General features: G+C 44.6%; 1 protein-coding gene across 1 annotated transcript in view; it reads right to left on the minus strand.

Annotated features, from left to right (window-relative positions):
* LOC138582820 (myosin-4-like) overlaps positions 1-17,851 on the minus strand; it is a 40,395-nt gene extending 22,544 nt beyond the window's left edge. The window contains exons 1-15 of the mRNA XM_069654484.1: positions 17,832-17,851; positions 17,048-17,100; positions 10,563-10,779; positions 10,325-10,468; positions 9,307-9,463; positions 8,188-8,215; positions 7,988-8,102; positions 6,610-6,702; positions 4,957-5,020; positions 4,766-4,864; positions 4,544-4,647; positions 3,007-3,145; positions 1,008-1,126; positions 765-914; positions 482-652 (exon numbers count right to left, since the gene is read on the minus strand). Of these exons, the coding sequence (XP_069510585.1) occupies positions 482-652; positions 765-914; positions 1,008-1,126; positions 3,007-3,145; positions 4,544-4,647; positions 4,766-4,864; positions 4,957-5,020; positions 6,610-6,702; positions 7,988-8,102; positions 8,188-8,215; positions 9,307-9,463; positions 10,325-10,468; positions 10,563-10,766 (1,587 nt within the window). The 5' untranslated portion in view covers positions 10,767-10,779; positions 17,048-17,100; positions 17,832-17,851. The remainder of the gene's footprint in view (positions 1-481; positions 653-764; positions 915-1,007; positions 1,127-3,006; positions 3,146-4,543; positions 4,648-4,765; positions 4,865-4,956; positions 5,021-6,609; positions 6,703-7,987; positions 8,103-8,187; positions 8,216-9,306; positions 9,464-10,324; positions 10,469-10,562; positions 10,780-17,047; positions 17,101-17,831) is intronic.
* Between the last annotated feature and the right edge of the window lie 457 nt (positions 17,852-18,308).

Below are 18,308 nucleotides of genomic sequence, written 5' to 3' on the forward strand. Positions count from 1 at the left end.
AAGAAATAAGCTCTGAGATCTCACGCAGTAGATCATGATCCATCTTCAGATTAGTGAATAGATATTCACACCCTTTCCCTTTAATTCTTTCTAATTGCATGGAAATAGGTTCTCCTGTTCTGCTTCTTTGTTTAATTGCTGTAGACAAAGTGTAATAGAGCTCAGAGATCTCTAGCGTTATAGGATGAATGTTCATGTTATCCTAAGTGATGCCTGCTATAAGATGAATTGTATTCCTCTGGTGTACTCTCTCTTTTGCCTTGTGCGTAATAAGTGTGAATGTATTCAGAAGCCTCCATAGGGACTCTGGTATACCATAAAAAAAGCTCCAAACTAATACAGGTTTACCTAGTTTCAGAGTTGCTGTAGTTTCTTACCCATGGGGAGAAGCAGCAAGGTATTTTGTCATATATTATCTTGAAACTACCAGTCACTGCTTCAGGCCTCACAAACTTGATTAAGAGCAGCACACCAACCATACCTTCTCAATGAGCTCAATGCAGGCAGCCAGGTCCATGCCAAAGTCGATGAACGCCCACTCAATGCCTTCTTTCTTGTACTCCTCCTGCTCCAGGACGAACATGTGGTGGTTGAAGAACTGTTGCAGCTTCTCATTGGTGAAGTTGATGCACAGCTGCTCCAGGGTGTTGAACTGAACATTTAAGATACAGGATATTTTAGTTGATTTGAAATTTCATGCATGTAATCGAGTGACACTTTAGCATTTGTATTTTACAGCTGCAGTGATCGCATAATTTACTTACATCAAAGATCTCAAAGCCGGCAATGTCCAGTACTCCAATGAAGTGCTGTCGGGCTTGCTTCGTGTCCAGCTGCTGGTTGATGCGAATGACCATCCACAAGAACATTTTCTCATAGACAGATTTGGCCAAAGCACCGACATTGTTGTACACCTGATCAAAGAGAATTGTAGCGTCAATGAGTATTTCTTTGGTTTTCAGAACACCTTGGGTTTCACATAGCAAATGGGGGCGACGCTACTGTACCTGGGCGACAGTTTGACCTTTGGTGACGTATTCATTGCCAACCTTCACTCGTGGGTAGCAGAGAGCCTTCAGCAGATCTGCAGAGTTCAGACCCATCAGGTAGGCGATCTTGTCAGCCACTGCAATCAAGGATATAGGTTATTTCATGGATGTATTTATTCATTTACATGTCATTTCTACAGTGCACAAAGCCCAAAGGCATATAGGCGCATTAGCTTACGAGATTGGTTACAGATTCTTTTTATGACACAGTTACATTCAGGAATAGGCAGGTACATCAAATAGGTGGCATAAAACAGGTTACAGCCTTATGTAGCCTTACATTGTTTCATATCTATTGCTATACATTATGTAAATACTAACATTACGTTTGGACACGTTTCCAAAAGCCACTGGAAAACTGTTACTATTTTGTTGGAGTTTCAGATCTATGTCAATACTGTATTTTTTATACTGAAGTCAAATAAAACATTGTTATGCATTAGATCATACTACTAATAGTTCAAACTCCAAATATGACGCTAAACACAGTTTTGAGTAAAATCATGAACATATTTTTGGTTTTGCGTGTTGTGTACAGGCTGATAATCCAGAACCAAGAAGATGATTCATCAGCACCCCTAAACACACACATTAGGAAAAAACAGATTATGGGCCTCATTACACGGATGGCGCTAAGGGATTACCAGCAAGTGCAATGCAGGGAGTCTCTCCATTTAAATTGTAAATATCAGGCATGTGGCAGCTGGAAGCTTCCTTACAGCAGGAACTTTACAAGACCAATGCTGTGGGATCTCTGTTCAAAGGCTAGGAGCAAAAGACCAACTTTTAAAGAAGCCATGCATTTCTGTGGCTTCCTTTTCTGTCTACTACAAATCCTGTACTTATTGCATGTGGCAGAAGTGCTGAGTTTTGGCTGGCAGTTAAGGACTGGTAGTACATATATAAGAACCTAAAAGACATACGGGCCTGATTTTCAAAATGAAAGTCCCATTGAAAACATTTCTGTAAATCATGCCCCCATATATCATACATTTCAATTAGTTTAATATCGGTGATACATGCGTGCTGCATATGTACATGACCTTATTTGGTATTTAATATATGTTATGTGTGACATATATAATATATACCATGTATAACGTAGCATTGCCCTCTTAGACAGAGACAATTGTATGGAGAAAAAGGTTGCATTTGAGCTAATTTGCATACCCAGAATTTCTTGCTGTTGTGGCTCAGAACTGGAGTGATAGCTACTATGTGGCATTGTGGAATGTGTGACTTGGCTCAAATGGACTTTCCTATTTTCAAATTTCAGGTGAAAGGTTTTTTTCAAACCTCTTTAAATCCACCATAACATTCTTGGTGTTGTGAATATACAGTGTATCTCAGATGTATACATCACATATATTTGGGCCATAAAAAAGTATCCTCCATAAAATTATGATGGTGAGCTGTGCCTGATAACGGGCACAGCACATCTCTACTGCCTAGTAGCTCCCTCTAATCCAGTCCACATTAAATTCTGCTGTTGCAAATTCCTTATAGCAAAACAAAAGGAATGATGGCTGAAAAGTTTTGAAAAGTTTTGAATTAATCTTCGAGAACCATGCTGCACCTCGTTGATGAGGCCCAACCAGGCTGAAACACGCCTGGATTTGCTTGTGTTTCTGTGCAGAGGGGGGGTGGTCTAGCAGTTCGGACAAGACTGCTCCCATTGGTAGCAAGACTAAGACTGCCTTGCATACGGCTGCTCCACTCAGCGATGGCGCAGACAGGCTTAAAAACAATGATGTGGGAGGTGGCCCAGAGCAATGCCTGTCACAAACTTGCACCCATCACATTCGTTGGCTACAAATGCCTCATAGAGCAATCAGAGTGCCCATTTTCAATTCCTGTCACATATGCCTTCCCCCTCCGAATGTACGGATCAAAAGCAGGTGACTAGTCTCCAGTGGTAGTAGAGACAAATACTGTAACTTATTTCCACAGTTTATACCTTCCGTGCCGTCAGGTTCTGCCTGCTCCTCGCGCTGCTTCTGCTTGAACTTCATGTTGCCGTGGTGCATCACTGCGCCGGTCAGCTTGTAGATACCCACTTTCTCCTCTGAATTAAAGCCCAGGATGTCGATAGCACTCTGGGTGTAACAAAAAGACCCTTAGACATTTTGTTTTGATTTCGCAATAAAAATATACATAACTAGACCTATTCTTTTCACCTAATATACCAAATAGACACATTTTCCAGCATGGCTGTCATATTGTATGCCTAAATATCAAGTTCTATAGTGTCTGAGTTCAGTGGTGACTATTCACTTGAACGTTTTCCTGGGAAATTAATTCATAATTCCAGAAATAGAATACTGGTAGCATTACTTCCTGATTTAGCAAAGTTTCTTATGTTAATTGGGTAAACCTATCAATCATCATTTGCCATCACTTAAAATAGCTGCATGAAGTAAACATATGAATGTTTTATGGTGAATGTGTCAAAGCTCTCAGGTGGAGTTCAAATACATTTTGTTAGTCGAATTTTGAAATGTATACTACTAAAGGGCAACTTAAAAAATATATACATCATTTTAGTGTAATTTCTTCAATATAATGACGTTTGAAACCCAAGAGATCTTTTATAGCCTGAAAGTTTGGTAATTGGTGATGATATGAGGCAGAATTTGTTGTTCATAGCAAATGGCTACACAAGAGAGGTATGCATGATGGTAAAGGGCTGTAGAAGAGATATATGCATGATGGTAAAGGTCTGTACAAGAGAGGTATGCATGATGGTAAAGGGCTGTACAAGAGATGTATGCAAGATGGTAAAAGGCTGTACAAGAGAGGTATGCATGATGGTAAAGGGCTGTACAAGAGAGGTATGCATGATGGTAAAGGGCTGTACAAGAGTTATACACATGATGGTAAAGGGCTGTACAAGAGATGTATGCATGATGGTAAAGGGATGTACAAGAGAAATATGCATGATGGCAAAAGGCTGTACAAGAGAGGTATGCATGATGGTAAAGGGATGTACAAGAGATATTTGCGAGATGGTAAAGGGCTGTACAAGAGAGATATGCATGATGGTGAAGGGCTGTACAAGAGAGGTATGCATGTTGGTAAAGGGCTGTACAAGAGATATATGCATAATGGTAAAGGGATGTACAAGAGAGGTATGGATGATGGTAAAGGGCTGTACAAGAGATATAAGCATGATGGTAAAAGGCTGAGCACGGGAGACATGCATGGTGGTAAAGGACTGCATGCACTCATACAAAGGACTCCCTTTCCAGGCATGAGCATCTGAGCAAATGTCCTGCAGGAATATTAAGGATCTTTAATGTATCTGAGGCATTGCAGTGAGGCTGGTGAAATGCAATGCCCCAAGTCAGAAGCTCATGGGCCTTTCAGCCCATCCCTTACAGAGAGAGGGTATTGAATAGCATGGGCTGAACGGTGTGGATGCAATCATCCCTGCATTATTTCCAGAGCTCCCCATGCACACCGCCGAGTGACAGAGCCGGACTAAATGTACTTACATCTGTAGCCATTAACTCCTCTGCGTCGTCAATGCTGGCCACGGTGATCTCGCCTTGACTCACAAATCCAAAATCATAGGGATTGGTTGTAATAAGGAGCATATCTGTGGGGAAATTGTTATAGTCAAGTTTAAATTTGAAATGTGCATGTGTTGTAAATTATACAGAATGGTCATAATCATGCAAGCAATTTTTGTTTTTTGTGTCATTTTGCCTACGCACCAATGAGCTCCGGCTTCTTGTTGCACATGACCTGGTAAAAGATGTGGTAACTCCTTTCTGCTGACAGCTGGAATGTTACTCTGGATTTTTCCAGAAGATCTGTTCACAATAAATAGCATCAATTATTTAATGCACAACATGGTACTGGAAGATAAGCGGCTCTGGTGATTAAGTGACTCGCTGGGTCTTACATGTTTCAATATCAGCAGAGGCCAGTTTTCCTGTAGCGCCAAAATGAATCCTGATGAATTTACCCTGTGGAATTAAAAATAGGCATATTTTAATTTGTGTCATGTTCCCTCAGAGATCCTGAATTGGGAGGAATTGGTTTACTTTGGAATGTTGAATAATATACACATTTCTAATATCACAGTTTTCCACTAAATCTCGTAGAGTAAAAGAAAAGTATAATAAAGCGTTTGCAAAATCAAATGATCACAATTAGACACTTAAAGCAATACACCCATGGGCCGATTCTAAGGTGCGTGCAAATGTAAGAAAGTGTTCTTCCATTATGGAGGAATACTTTACTTACAAACACCATATTCTGATGAAGAACGAATGTGGTGCAGGGACACTAAGGCTTCGGCTTTTGCAGGTGCCTGATTTATGGCTTGACAACAGCCCTAACAACCATCAGGAATGCAGGGCAGCCACATGGAGGGGATTTTCCTGCCAGTAGCAATGGGTTAGCACCATAAAAAAGGAGTACAAATACGGTAACTATGAGGTGCCGTTAAACTCCACTGCACACTTGTTCCCCTTTAAACAATGCATTTCTCAGACTGCAGCATCAGTTTTATATTTTAATGAAAGTTTAAAAAAAGTTTCTTAACTAGAAAAGTGGCAGTCTATTAAGAAAGGCTCACAATGTCACCAGGGCACATGTTTCCCCCACAAGTGGGATTTTAGCATCTTTTGCTGCTGGAAAGCACAACATATCCCCTCCAATATTTCCACCCACCTCAGAGTGATGGTGCCGGAAACTGGAGGGGAGAATGTCGGTTTTCCACACACTTTTTATCACATCTGAATCAGGCCCCCAATCAACATGCATCACGAGATCAACCTATGGATGTGGGGTTTCCACTGAATCAATTTCTCGCCTATCTGCAGCAACTTTGCTGTGGGAAAACAGTGCAACTAAGAGGATGTCCTCTCCTTTAAAAATATGTGCTGCTCCTGGAGTAACTGTTTGCTATGAAAATAGTGCTCCTAAGTGGAATATTTTGCATCAGATGTGGTCCATGCTGCATGCCCCCTCATTATATAAATATGTCTTGTACATGGAAAAACATCTTTCTATGCAAATAGTGCTACTGAGTGCATGACCCTTCTTCATAGAATATGTCCTGTAATATGTCCTGTACATGGAACAACTTCTTGGTATGCAAATAGTGCTACTGAGTGCCAGAGTCTGTGTTGGGCATGGTCCATCCTGCATGTCCTCTCCTTAATAGAATGTATCCTGTACATGGAACAACTTCTTGGTATGCAAATAGTGCTACTGAGTGCCAGAGTCTGTGTTGGGCATGGTCCATGCTGCATGTTCTCTCCTTAATAGAATTTGTCCTGTACATGGAACAACTTCTTGATATGCAAATAGTGTACTGAGTGCAAGGCTCTCTGCTGGACATGGTCCATGCTGCATGTTAGCTCCTTACACGAATACGTTAACCAGTCTTTGGGGCTGATTTACCAAAACGTTTTCAATGGGATTTCCACATGTCTAAACATGGTTGTAAATCCGGCCCTTTGTTTTTGAAGTCTTTTATGTGTAGGGTGCATTTATAAATCACTTATTCTTGCTGTCTACTTTAGAGCTGAGGAATATCAATACTTACAAAACGCGAGGAGTTGTCGTTCCTCACGGTCTTGGCGTTGCCGAAGGCTTCCAGCAGCGGGTTGGCTGAGATAATTTGATCTTCCAGGGTGCCCTAGGGCCGAAATAAACATAGTAAGTTAATTTCCCAAGTTCTCTCATCGATTATTTAGTCAACACACATAGAATCGATCGCTTTGTGTGATACGTAAATAGCACGGAGCGGACCGCAACCACCAGCACATGTGTCTCTACCACCCTCTGCATGCTGGTTTGTTTGTTTTAGTAAAGGGGTATATATTGGGCACATATATCCAGGGCGTCCCAGGATTCTGTGCCTATTTATACTTTATAAGAAGCATAGTAGTTAGAGTGGCAGAGGTGCCATTGTGAAAACCAAGTTATTCTTCCACAATCCACAATCATCATCAAAATATTTTCCAGAATATCATTTTTCTTGATGGTTGGCAGTGTATGATTGGGTTTTGAGGCCCACTGTGACTTCACCCTTTAAATACCAGTCGTAGAGTACTCTTAACACGCTGGCCCCACTTTAAGCTAAGCAGGTACATGTCTTTATCCTTTAAGTTAACTATGCTCGTATACTGGATACCTTGCCTTTTACAAATCCATATATGGGGGAGGTCATATGTGTATATACAATGTTTATGTGTGTGTTTATTTATTTATCTAGAGCACCTGGGGCCAGATTACAGAAGTGTTGCACTGGTGCAAGTGCAAAGATTGCACTAGGGCAGAGTTTGCACTTGGAAATATGAGGAAACCATTGCACCATGACAAGTGCATTTTGGCATGTCATAAGCATTGGGGAAAAAATTACCCATGTGAACAAAAAGATACTTTTTCACTGCATTTTTGCACCAGGGCAAAGTTTGCCCTAGTGCTGATACTGAATAGCACTAGTAACATAACATAACATAAGCATCATAAATGTATCTTTTTTGCACTGGGGAAATGTTTGCCTTGGTGCTTATACCATGCCAAATTGCACTTGTCATGGTGCAATGGTTTTTTAACATATTCAAGTGTTTTTAGAAATAGGACAAACTTTGCCCTAGTGCTAATACCGTGCAAACTTTGCACTTGCACCAGTGCAAGGTTTCTGTAATCTAGCCCCTGGAGACCATGCAAATGGTAGCGGTGTGCGGTATAATTCAACATAACATAACATAAAATATACCGTGAATGGGTAACAACTAAATTGCCTTTAGGTGCTGTATTTCCAACTACTTAACTAAAGAATTTGGAGGGCTGCAAACGGTTTATCAGCAAGAACACAGAATATATTTCCAATATGTTCCTATGCAGAATTCTCAAGAACTACATATTTTTAAAGAATCACAGACCTACAATTGGCAAAGGGGTTGCTGTTACAATACCTGTATTTTCCCAGGTGTCGGCTCCTGCTTCTTCTTGTCACCGGAGGCAGCGATTGATGCAAAGTACTGGATGACACGCTTCGTGTTCACAGTCTTCCCAGCACCGGATTCTCCGCTGTGGAATGAAGCGCACACATGTTGCATCCTGATGGACAATGCGAAGCATTGCAAATACAAGGAAGGCCTGGACGCATACTTACGTGATCAGGATGGACTGGTTTTCCCGGTCTGGGGAAGAAGAGAACCAGATTTATCAGATGACATTTTGAATACTTAAAAGACAGATTTGACAGCTTCATAGATGGTACCCCAAATCATTGCTACTTGTTTCAGAGGGGTCACTCATTGTGTGGCCCTCCAGATGTTGGGGACATCCCACACCTCTCCACACCTTAACTCAGACCCTTATATGTTGTCACCCTCGACCTTTGACTCCCCGGACCTCAGATTTAGCAGGACTGATTCACCAGTCTAGCATCCTGCTAGCCAATGCAGGCAAGAGGCATCTCTGAGTAAAGGTCAGGAGAAGCAAAGATCATATGGGGGTAAAGTGGAAAGCAGAAGAACAGGATATGGGGGGGCACCATGCACCCGTCTTATCGAATGCAAGGAAGCCACATTTTTTGCACTGCACACAGGTTGGAAGGGGTCTTTTAGGCACGCGTTTAGCCCGGCTTTTTGTGTATATGTCCTTTGTTGACTGTGTTTGTATTTCCCATTAATGTGAACTCTAACACTCACTTTAAGTTGATGTTGAACTTTCCTCCAGGACTTGATGTATATAGGTGGTTGTGTGACCTACCGGTGGGACATCTCTCTCTTCGCGAGGGTATGAGCAGCCGGCATCAGATGGCAAGCCACAGAACTAGATATGACACTCCCAGGCCCAGCCTACGGGGCCACTGTGCCAGTCTCCAGGGAAACAGGGGCACCCGGCTGCTTAATCAGAAGCCCATGACAGGAATCAGACCATGAGAGCAGCATACACGTGTTTTTTCCTCGTGAAAGCGCTGTTTCCCAGTGTGCGTTAAGCATTCTCTAGGTGGCTGCACACTGTGCCCTCTTAACAGCCCACACCCTGCCAAGAGGAGGGCACGTCTCTGCTGTATAGCTTGAAAAAGAATTCCAATACGAGATAAACTGTTGTTTCCTGCGTTGCATTTTCTTTTGGCCAGTGTTAATTCATAACTCTTAAATGTTAGAAATAAATATATTGATAGCCCCTCCCCCCATTCGATAATTTGAGAAATTTGTGTGACTCTGCTACGTTGTTTGAGGTCATTTTGCCCAAGGCAATGTCCATCGCGTGACTCACTCACCAGTCAGCATGAACTGATAGGCGTTATCAGAGATGGAGAAGATGTGTGGAGGGGCCTCCTGGCGCTTCTTGCCCCGGTAGCCGGTCACCACTTCGGGGTTGTACACTGGTAGCCACTTGTAGGGGTTGACAGTTGCACAGAAGAGACCTGAATATGTCTGGGAAACACAAGAAAATGCTTATCATCGTCCACCTGGGCAACGACCCTGTAGAAAATGCTACTACTTCATAATATAGGTTACAAGCAGAGTTTTGGTGTCATAACTGAAAACACGAGAGACAACATGGCATGTACCATATAAGATTGAGAAGCAATGCTAATTCCTTGCTGCCCCACAATGCATCTGAGAACAGGGAGTGTTTAGAATACTGGTTAGAGTGCTACAAAGCAGAACGCAAGCACAGTGGTCCATGTATCGGGGATCATATTAGGTTCTCCTAGGCTACGTCGACACTTCTAGTAGCCACATTGCTAGGATTGTCCTACCCCGGGGCCATATTAGTCAAGGGCCCACATTTCAAACTACAAAAGATTCTGGGACCCAGTTGGCAGTGTGGAAGAAGTGTAACCAAGTGCCCTTAATGTCCCAACTATGCACACTCTCGTGTAAAATGTCCTACAAAATATCCTGCAGCAGAACCAGTCTCGTAAACCAATTCACGATCATGTTACAGAAGGTTTTTGTAGAGCTATCAGTAGGCTCTGAATTGTGGATAGAGTGGTGTTAAGGGCCCAAAAGTAAGTTCTACAACTGCTGCTCTTGCCAGATAGTAACTTACTAACTCACGTTACCTATGTAGTCACTGCATGCTATTGAGCAATCTCCCAAACAATACAGATAGGATTTAATCTCGATTTCCTTTATTAAGCAATAAAATAAGACAGTTTACATTTTTTTCTCTGGACATATAAGAAGACAGCCAGTTGATTGTTCCACTGGCCAGAGTATGTGTGTAGAAAATGAAAACGATCACATCACTAATGCCACGAAGAGTTGCATTCTTTTCAGTGTACTCACATAGATCATCCAGGCTGCATAGCGCTCTTTGAGGTTATACAGCACAGTTGGTTCATTCAGGTGGGTCATCATAGCCATGTCCTCAATTTTATCATACTTGGGGGGATTCATCGGGAAGACTTGGTCATCCTTGACAGTGAGAGTCTTTGAAGGAATTGAGGTATAGGATGTATTAATATTGGATTGAAGTTGAGCCTTGTTAAAGGATATTGACTAAGTTAAATCAATTTCTACTTACTTGACCGCCCTCAGTTTTTACTGTGACTTTGCCACCCTCTTTACTCTGGATTACACCCTTTACGAATAACTCCTTTGGCTCACACACAAAGCAGGAGGTTTTAGCATCAAAGGGCCGATTCTGGTCCTCAATTCTTTCCTTCTCAGTCTTTCGGAGGAACTGAGCTGCCACGCCAAAGACGGCCATTTCAGCGTCTGAACTCATGGCTGGAGAGTTCCTGCAGCATCAAGGAGATACAATTTGAATGTGGTTCTGAGCAATGATTTTACATTCGTATATAAACAGCGAAAAGATCATTATCGCACAAAAGCTGAAGGTTTAGAGGTGCCACATAATCATAACACCGGTGCCATCATATTAAGTGATGTAGGAAATGCCACCATGAATATCATAAGTTATAACATTAGCAAGTACACAATATGTGCTGCCAGAAAATTGGGATCAAAGCACCCTCTAGCAAACAGTGCCCAACTGCTAAACTGCCCTTTCCTAACTTTTAAACAACACAGTCAGTGACCATGGACCAAAGTCAGCTTCTAAATAACTTGGTCTCTGCCCTCCTGGAATATTGAAACAGGCCAAATCCTGGATAGGAACGGTCACAATCCCCTAATTTGTGGACCGTCAGTAACGGTGTCAGAAGTGTGACCCTACTTGTCCCCACCAATACTGATCATTCTGATATCTTCGATAATGGAAGACTCTGGATGCCTTGGTCAGCGAGAGCTTCACTGCATAGCATTGTTATGTGATTTCTACCCGCCTCTACAAAGGGACACTGTAAAATGTTCAGGCGACCTCTGATATATCTATCATGATAGCATGGAGACCACGTCAAGGGTGTGCACAGAAAGGGAACACTTCCCCCTCTTGCATCTCAACTGGTAGTGATATGAAACTCAATGAGCTTCAGTTGGGTCAAAAGAACCCTCGTCAACAATCCACCAGTCTCTGAATGGAGGGATGATGGCTATCGGCCCGTGCTTGGCTGAAGCTCCTCACTCAGTGGGCCGTCCATTACTGGTGGACTATGACTTCTCACTTGCTCTCTAGGTTGCTTTTCAGCGTAATATTCTGCTAAATATTCACGTTGTGGGAATGTCTAGATCTCACGTGTGCCATTAAATACATGGGTTCCATTTGCCTGACATATTGCAAGAGTCCTCACCAGGGCCTCCAAGGTGCTTGCATCAAACACCTGGCCTGGTTTCACATTGCAGCTATCTGCCTGCACAGAAGCGGTTAGAGTCGAGCCAGCCCTTGCATGGCGCATTCACAGTGCTTCTTCTGGACACTCAAACCCATTGTACGGTGCACTCAGGCTGCTCCTTCTGTACGCTGAGAGCCATTGTACTGTGCTTATTGTGTACATCCCGTGTGGTGTACACTCAGAGAGCGTGCTCTATACACCCAGCACCCGTATATTCTACACCCAGAGCTCTTGTTCTGTTTGCACTGCTCGCCTACGTGTCCTGTACTGGACTCTTATAACATCTGTTCTGAACACCCAGACAACCTCCGCTGTATTTCTCACATTAGAATATTGCCGACAACCATCGTCTGCCTTTTGAAGTCTACCATATTCATTGGGGATATTATGGGCTGTTTTAATTTTGACTAAACCATGTCAGAGGAACGTCATCATGGCAAAAGGGAGTCCTAAAAAAAGTAAAGCTAGGTATAAAAAAGTAAAAAAAAAATGAACTGCCCATAACAGTGAGGGGGGAAACAAAGGTATAGTTAGTCCTACTCTTTTTGTGATTTCCTTAGCTGACCTAGGCAGATCCAAGCAACCACAACTGCCCCAGCTGATACCAGGGTGGGGGAGAGAAAGAAAGAGAGGAAGGAGAGAGAGAGGGGGGGCAAGGAAAAGTGAGAGAGAGAAAGAGAGAGGGATAGAGAGGGTGGGGAGAGAAACAAAGAGAGGAAAGAGAGAGAGAGAGAGGGGGCAAGGAAAAGTGAGAGAGATATAGGGAGGGTCGGGAATAGTAAGAGAGTGAGGGAAGAGATGGAGGGGCAAAGGAAAGAGAAAGAGAGAGAGAGAGGGTCGGGATAGAAAGAGAGAGGGGAAGAGAGAGTGAGGGACAGGTAAAAGAGAGAGAGAAACAGAGTGATAGAGAGGGTGGGGGAGAGGAAGAGAACGAGAGGGAGGGAGGGCCAAGGGAAAGTGAGAGAAAGACAGAGAGATATAGAGAGGGTGGGGGAGAGAAAAAGAGACGGAAAGAGAGAGAGGGGGACGGGAGGGAAGGGGCAAGGGAAAGAGAGAGAGACAGAGAGAGAGAGAGAGAGAGAGAGAATGGGGGAGAGAGAGAATGAGAGAGAGGGAAGAGATGGAGGGGGCAAGGGAAAGAGAAAGAGAGAGAAATAGGGGGGAGAGAAAGAGAGAGGGAAAGAGAGAGGGGGAGGGCCCAGGGAAAGAGAGAGAGAAACAGAGAGCGATAGAGGTGGTGGGGGAAGAAAGAGAGAGGGTGGGAGGGGGCAAGGGAAAGTGGGAGAGAGAAAGAGATAGAGATAGGGAGTGTGGGGAGAAGAAAGAGAGAGAGAGGGAGGGGGCAAGAGAAAGTGAGAGACAGAAAGAGAGAGATAGGGTGAGGGAGAGAAAGGGAGAGGGGGAAGATAGAGAGGGACACGGAAAGAGAGGGAGAGAAAGAGATACAGTGGAGGGAGAAAGAGAGAGAGGGAGAGGGAGGGACAAGAGAAAGAGAGAGAGAAAAAGAGAGATAGGGAGGGAAAGAGAGAGAAACAGAGAGAGATAGAGAGGGTGGGGGAGAGAAAGAGAGAGAGAAGGTAGGTTGAGGGCAGGGGAAAGTGAGAAAGAGAAAGTGATAGATAGAGAGGGTCAGGGAGAAAAATAGAGAGGGGTAGAGAGGAGGGTACAAAGGAATGAGAGAGAGGGTGGGGGAGGGGTGAGAGAACGAGAGAGAGGGGAAAAAGGAGGGAGGGACAAGGGAACGAGAGAGCGAATGAGAGAGATAGAGAGTGTTGGGGACAGAAAGAGAGGAGGGAGGGACAAAGGAAACAGAGAGAGGAAGAGGGGGAGATAAAGAGGGTGGGCGAGAGAAAGAGAGAAGGAGAGGGCGAAGGAAAGAGAGAGAAAGGAAGGGTGGGGGATAGAAAGAGAGGGAGAGGGAGAGAAACAGAGAGGGATAGGGGTGGGGCGAGAAAGAGAGAGAGTGAGAGAGATGGAGGGGCAAGGGAAAGTGAGAGAGAGGGAGGGAGGGGGAGAGAAAGAGGAAGAGGGGAAGAGAGAAGGAGGAGCAAGGAAAAGGGAGAGAAAGCGAGAGAGAGAGAAATAGAGAGAGGTAGAGATGGTGGGGAAGAGAAAGAGAGGGGGGACGAGAGAGAGGGAGGGAACAGGGAAAGAGGGGGAGACAGAGAGGGTTGGGGGGAAAAAGAGTGGGGGAGGTAGAGGGCAGGGGAAAGTGAGAAAGAGAGAGGGGGTGGGAGAGAAAGAGAGAGGGAAAGAGCGAGGGAGAGAGGTAAAAAGGAAAGGGAGAAAGAAGGTGGGGGCGAGAAAGAGAGAAAGGGAAGAGAAAGAGGAGGTAAGGGAAAGAGAGAGAGAGAACAAGAGGGATAGAGAGTATGGGGGAGAGAAAGCAAGAGGGAAAGAGAGAGGGAGAGAGGTACAAGGAAAGAGAGATAGAGAAAAAGAGTTAGAAAGAGAGGGGTAGGGGAGAGAAAGAGGGAGGGAGAGGGCAGGGGAATGTGTGGGAGAGAGAGAGAGAAATAGAGAGGGCGCGGAGAGCGAGAGGGAAAGAGAAACAGAGAAACAGATAAAGATAGAAATGGGGCGAGAAAGAGAGTGAGGGAGAGGGGGAGACGGCAAGGGAAAGTGAGAGAGAGGGAGGATGGGGGAGAGAAAGAGGGAGAGGGAAAGAGAGAGGGAGGGGGCAATGAAAGGTAGAGAGAGAGAGAAATGGAGAGATGCAGAGAGGGTGGGAGAGAGAATGAGAGAGAGGGAAATAGAGAGAGAGAGAGAGATGGAGGGGCTAGGGAGAGAGTGAGGGTGGGGAGAGAAAGAGAGAGGGGGAAAGTAGATGGAGGGCGCAACAGGAAAGAGTTAGAGAAGGTGGGGGAGAGGAAGAGAGATAGAGAGAGGGCAAGGAACCGAGAATGAGAGAAATAAACAGACAGAGATAGAGAGGGTGGGGAGAGAAAGAGAGAGAGAGGGTAGGAGAGAGGGAGTGGGAAAGGGAAAGAAAGAGAGAGAGAGAGAGAGAGACAGAGACAGAGAGACAGAGGGTCAGGGAGAGAAAGAGAGAGGGAGGGCTCAAGGGAAAGAGAGAGAGAGAGAGAGAGAGAGAGAGAGAGAGAGAGAGAGAGAGAGAGAGAGAGAAGGAGTGAGAGAACCGAATGAACGAATGAATGAAAGAGATAAAAGGGAAATGATAAGCCAGAGAGAGCTAGAGATGGGGAGATAGAAAATATTGGGGATGCAAATGGAGATAGAAGCGAAGAGATGCAAGGTGAAGAAAGAGAAAGCAGGGCAAAGAAACCAAGAGGAAGAGAAAAGGAAGGGAGATTGAAAGGCATACATAGTCAGAGCAAGAAACAGGAAGAGGAAGAAAGAGAGAGTCAAGTAAGAGCAACACAAGAAGGAGAGGGAAGAGAGAGAGAGAAGAGAGAGAGAGAGAGAGAGAGCGAGAGAGAGAGAGAGAGAGAGAGAGATGAGTGGGTGAAAGTATATGCATATGGTGCTCTCTGGCAATCAGGTTGCCACAACAATAACCCCAAATAGACAGAGCCCGGGTCAAAGTTGGAATTAAAACAACAACAATAAAAACTACAGAGACACGAATGTAGTGGCAGTGCAAGGTGGTCCTTGCATTCAGTATCTTCTGCCAGTAAGTGATGTCATGATATTTGATCATTTTAGGTGGAGCACCTGGCATCAGCACTCGACACAAGTAGGGAAGACGAAGGGTATGTTTCCAGTTTATGGGGTAGGCAGGCACCTACACCCGTGATAGGGGCTGCAGGAAAGGAACCACTTACGGTGCCAGGTAAGTTGTTGTTTCTCCTTCCTGAAAGCTAGAATGGGAATTGTGATCCCTAGAGGACCCACTAGGACCTTTCGGATTTATCTTTTTCAGTTCTGAAGCAGAGAAGTAGATTGATGTCTGTGATGAGCTTTGGTGACCAGGGTTTTAGATTGGAGATCAGGTGGGTTCAGGTTCCAAGAGGAACCCAGACGGACAAACTTGCGATAATCAGGGGTACGTTTCCGCGATATGTAGGGATCAGAGTCAGACAGGGCGAGCAGCAAGTTTGCCACCTGCTTGCCATCCCTTTCAGAAAAGATGCCACTCAATGCAGGACTTCGAAACCATTAAATATGGCAGGAGGCGCTATGCAAATATAAGGTAACGTAGCATACTTTCATTTCCAAACTTGGTTGCAAGTCGCTGAGTATTATTAAGCCATGGTACTCCATGTGGAAAGCAGCTGGGAGGCAAGTTGAGCAAACAGAGCCAGAGAGTGTAAGGCGGGTACTCGGGGTTGACCAGGCATCAGACATGAATGACTAGGTGGGCATGAGTTCTTCTTGCTGGTCAAAGCCCAGACAGAAGGTTGTTGCAAAGGCTAGAGGCCATGCATCCCTCAACACATCATTTTGCCATAGGCCTCGCATCGCTCAGGGATAGTTTTGTATCTAAAAGAAGTTTGACCAGCAAAACCAATTCGGCCATGGTCACAATACAGAGTTACAATCCTGCCATTCAAAACACGAGCATGTTGATGGCTTTCAACTGTCACTGGGCCTGTTATAGTGGTATACCGATAAAGGAATGTCAAGAAAGGAATTGCAGCAAAAAAAATGATTCTGCCCAGACGCAGAGATAGAAATAGCATGTTAGCTCAAGGAGAAGTCAGCACAACTCAGTAGGAATCCAGTGCCCGTTGAAGTAGGACACATGACCACTTCTGCTGGCATCATTTTTATCTTTAGCTTTAAGTTTGCTTCATGTTAACAAAGAAATATGTGGCCCTCAATTGAATGTTCTTCCCTCCCCCACCGTAGAGGTAGAATCTGAGTCTGACTGTACGGCAAAAAAATTGCATTACTTCCCTTACCAGCTTTTTCGGTGGAATGGAATTACCGCCATTTTTATTGCAATCAAATTACAAATGTACCCTTAAAGTGGGGGATTTTCCTCCAGCAATTTTCTGGAGTAAGCTCCCCCACTTTAATAGCATAAACTGGAGGAGTTACCGTGTTACCGTGGGTGGAATTGCCACCAATGCCCCCCCTGGATTCCTATGGACTCTATGAATGGGGGTGCAGGGGTAACTCCCCAATACTTCCACATGTAACCTGACATGAATTCTGCAGGAACGAGTGGCAGCATTGGTAACTGAGTTTGGGGGTAACTGATCTAGAATTACCCCCCAACTCGAAAGAGGCCCACACTTCGGTAAATTGTCAGCGCATCCAAAGTTTGCGTACTTGTGTAAAATAAGCAGCGTTCTGCAAAGGCACTTACCTTCACTTACTCCCCCGGTGGAAAAATCGTAGGGCCTCGAGGCACACTGAAAACTGAAGCAGAGAGAGAACAGGTGTAGGCCAGGGTGTTTTCTAATTAGTCTCAAGCATTGTTGTGAATCCTTATTTAACTGAGTCATGCCAAGGGAGGCTTAGCAGCAACATCTGAAGCATTCTGCAGACTTATCTCACTCAAAATCTCACACAACCATCTCTCGCACAACAACCCGCACGCAATTCACAACACTGCAACAATACATAAGCAACACCAACAGCACACGTGGACTGACACAGATCCAATACTCGCACCAAAGCTCAGCACCCGGTGTATAACGAGTTGAAGCTGCCAACAGAACACCACTCCTCTCACTACCCTACTCCCGATTCACCTACTAACCCATCCCACCTTCTCATTTGCAGATCCGCCAGAGCGCCTGTGGACCAAGTCCGTTGGTGAAGGTGCGCGGTACAAATACCTTTAACATTTAACATTCATCACTGGGCATTTCTGAGTTCCCGGCTCCTGGGCACAGACCGGGCACATCGTGTTTGGGAGTTGGGTTTCAGTGACATTATTTCAGGCATGCCGGGCATGGGAAAGGCGCGGATGCAGACCGGTCCCATACGCGTATGATTTCAGTTCAATGGTTACATGCAGGCTTGCTTCAAATTATATTTAGCTTAAAAGTACCAGGGAGGCACTGCCTGTAGAATCCACTCCTTACACACCAGACTAGTGAGACACAAGGAGCACACACACACACACACAAGTGGTCCTTAATTACCTCTGGAAGCCGGGCTGCAGGCGGATTAAAGGCCATCCCAAAGGGTGCTCTTTTATAAGCTGAGACCTGCCAACTCAGCAGGGCGGCCTTCTATATTTGGTCAAATAGTGTCCAGGGATCCGTCTATCAAATTCCCAAGGCTTTGATTTCTCTTCACTTCGTCATCGTGGGATATAATTGGCTGGCAGATGGATGCTGGGCACCAATGGATGCTTTGCGTTCGCTTGTTCTGAAATTCGACCACATGGAGCAGTCTGGCGGGGAGCGTCGTGGGAGATGCTCGCCCTCCCTCTCTTCAGTGCATCTGTGATCAGGGAGCGGGGAAGACTTACCAGGGAAAACTAAGAAAGCCCAGGAAACACAGCAAGAGCCAGAATCCAAGAAGAAACAGACCGGGGATTCAACTAAAACATCGAGGACTTGCCAATTCTTTGTTCTTATTTCTGTTATTTTATTAATTTCCTAGGAAGTACGATT

Source organism: Ambystoma mexicanum, chromosome 3q, assembly GCF_040938575.1.
Source record: "Ambystoma mexicanum isolate Mex_15411 chromosome 3q, UKY_AmexF1_1, whole genome shotgun sequence".
Classification (NCBI taxonomy): domain Eukaryota; kingdom Metazoa; phylum Chordata; class Amphibia; order Caudata; family Ambystomatidae; genus Ambystoma; species Ambystoma mexicanum.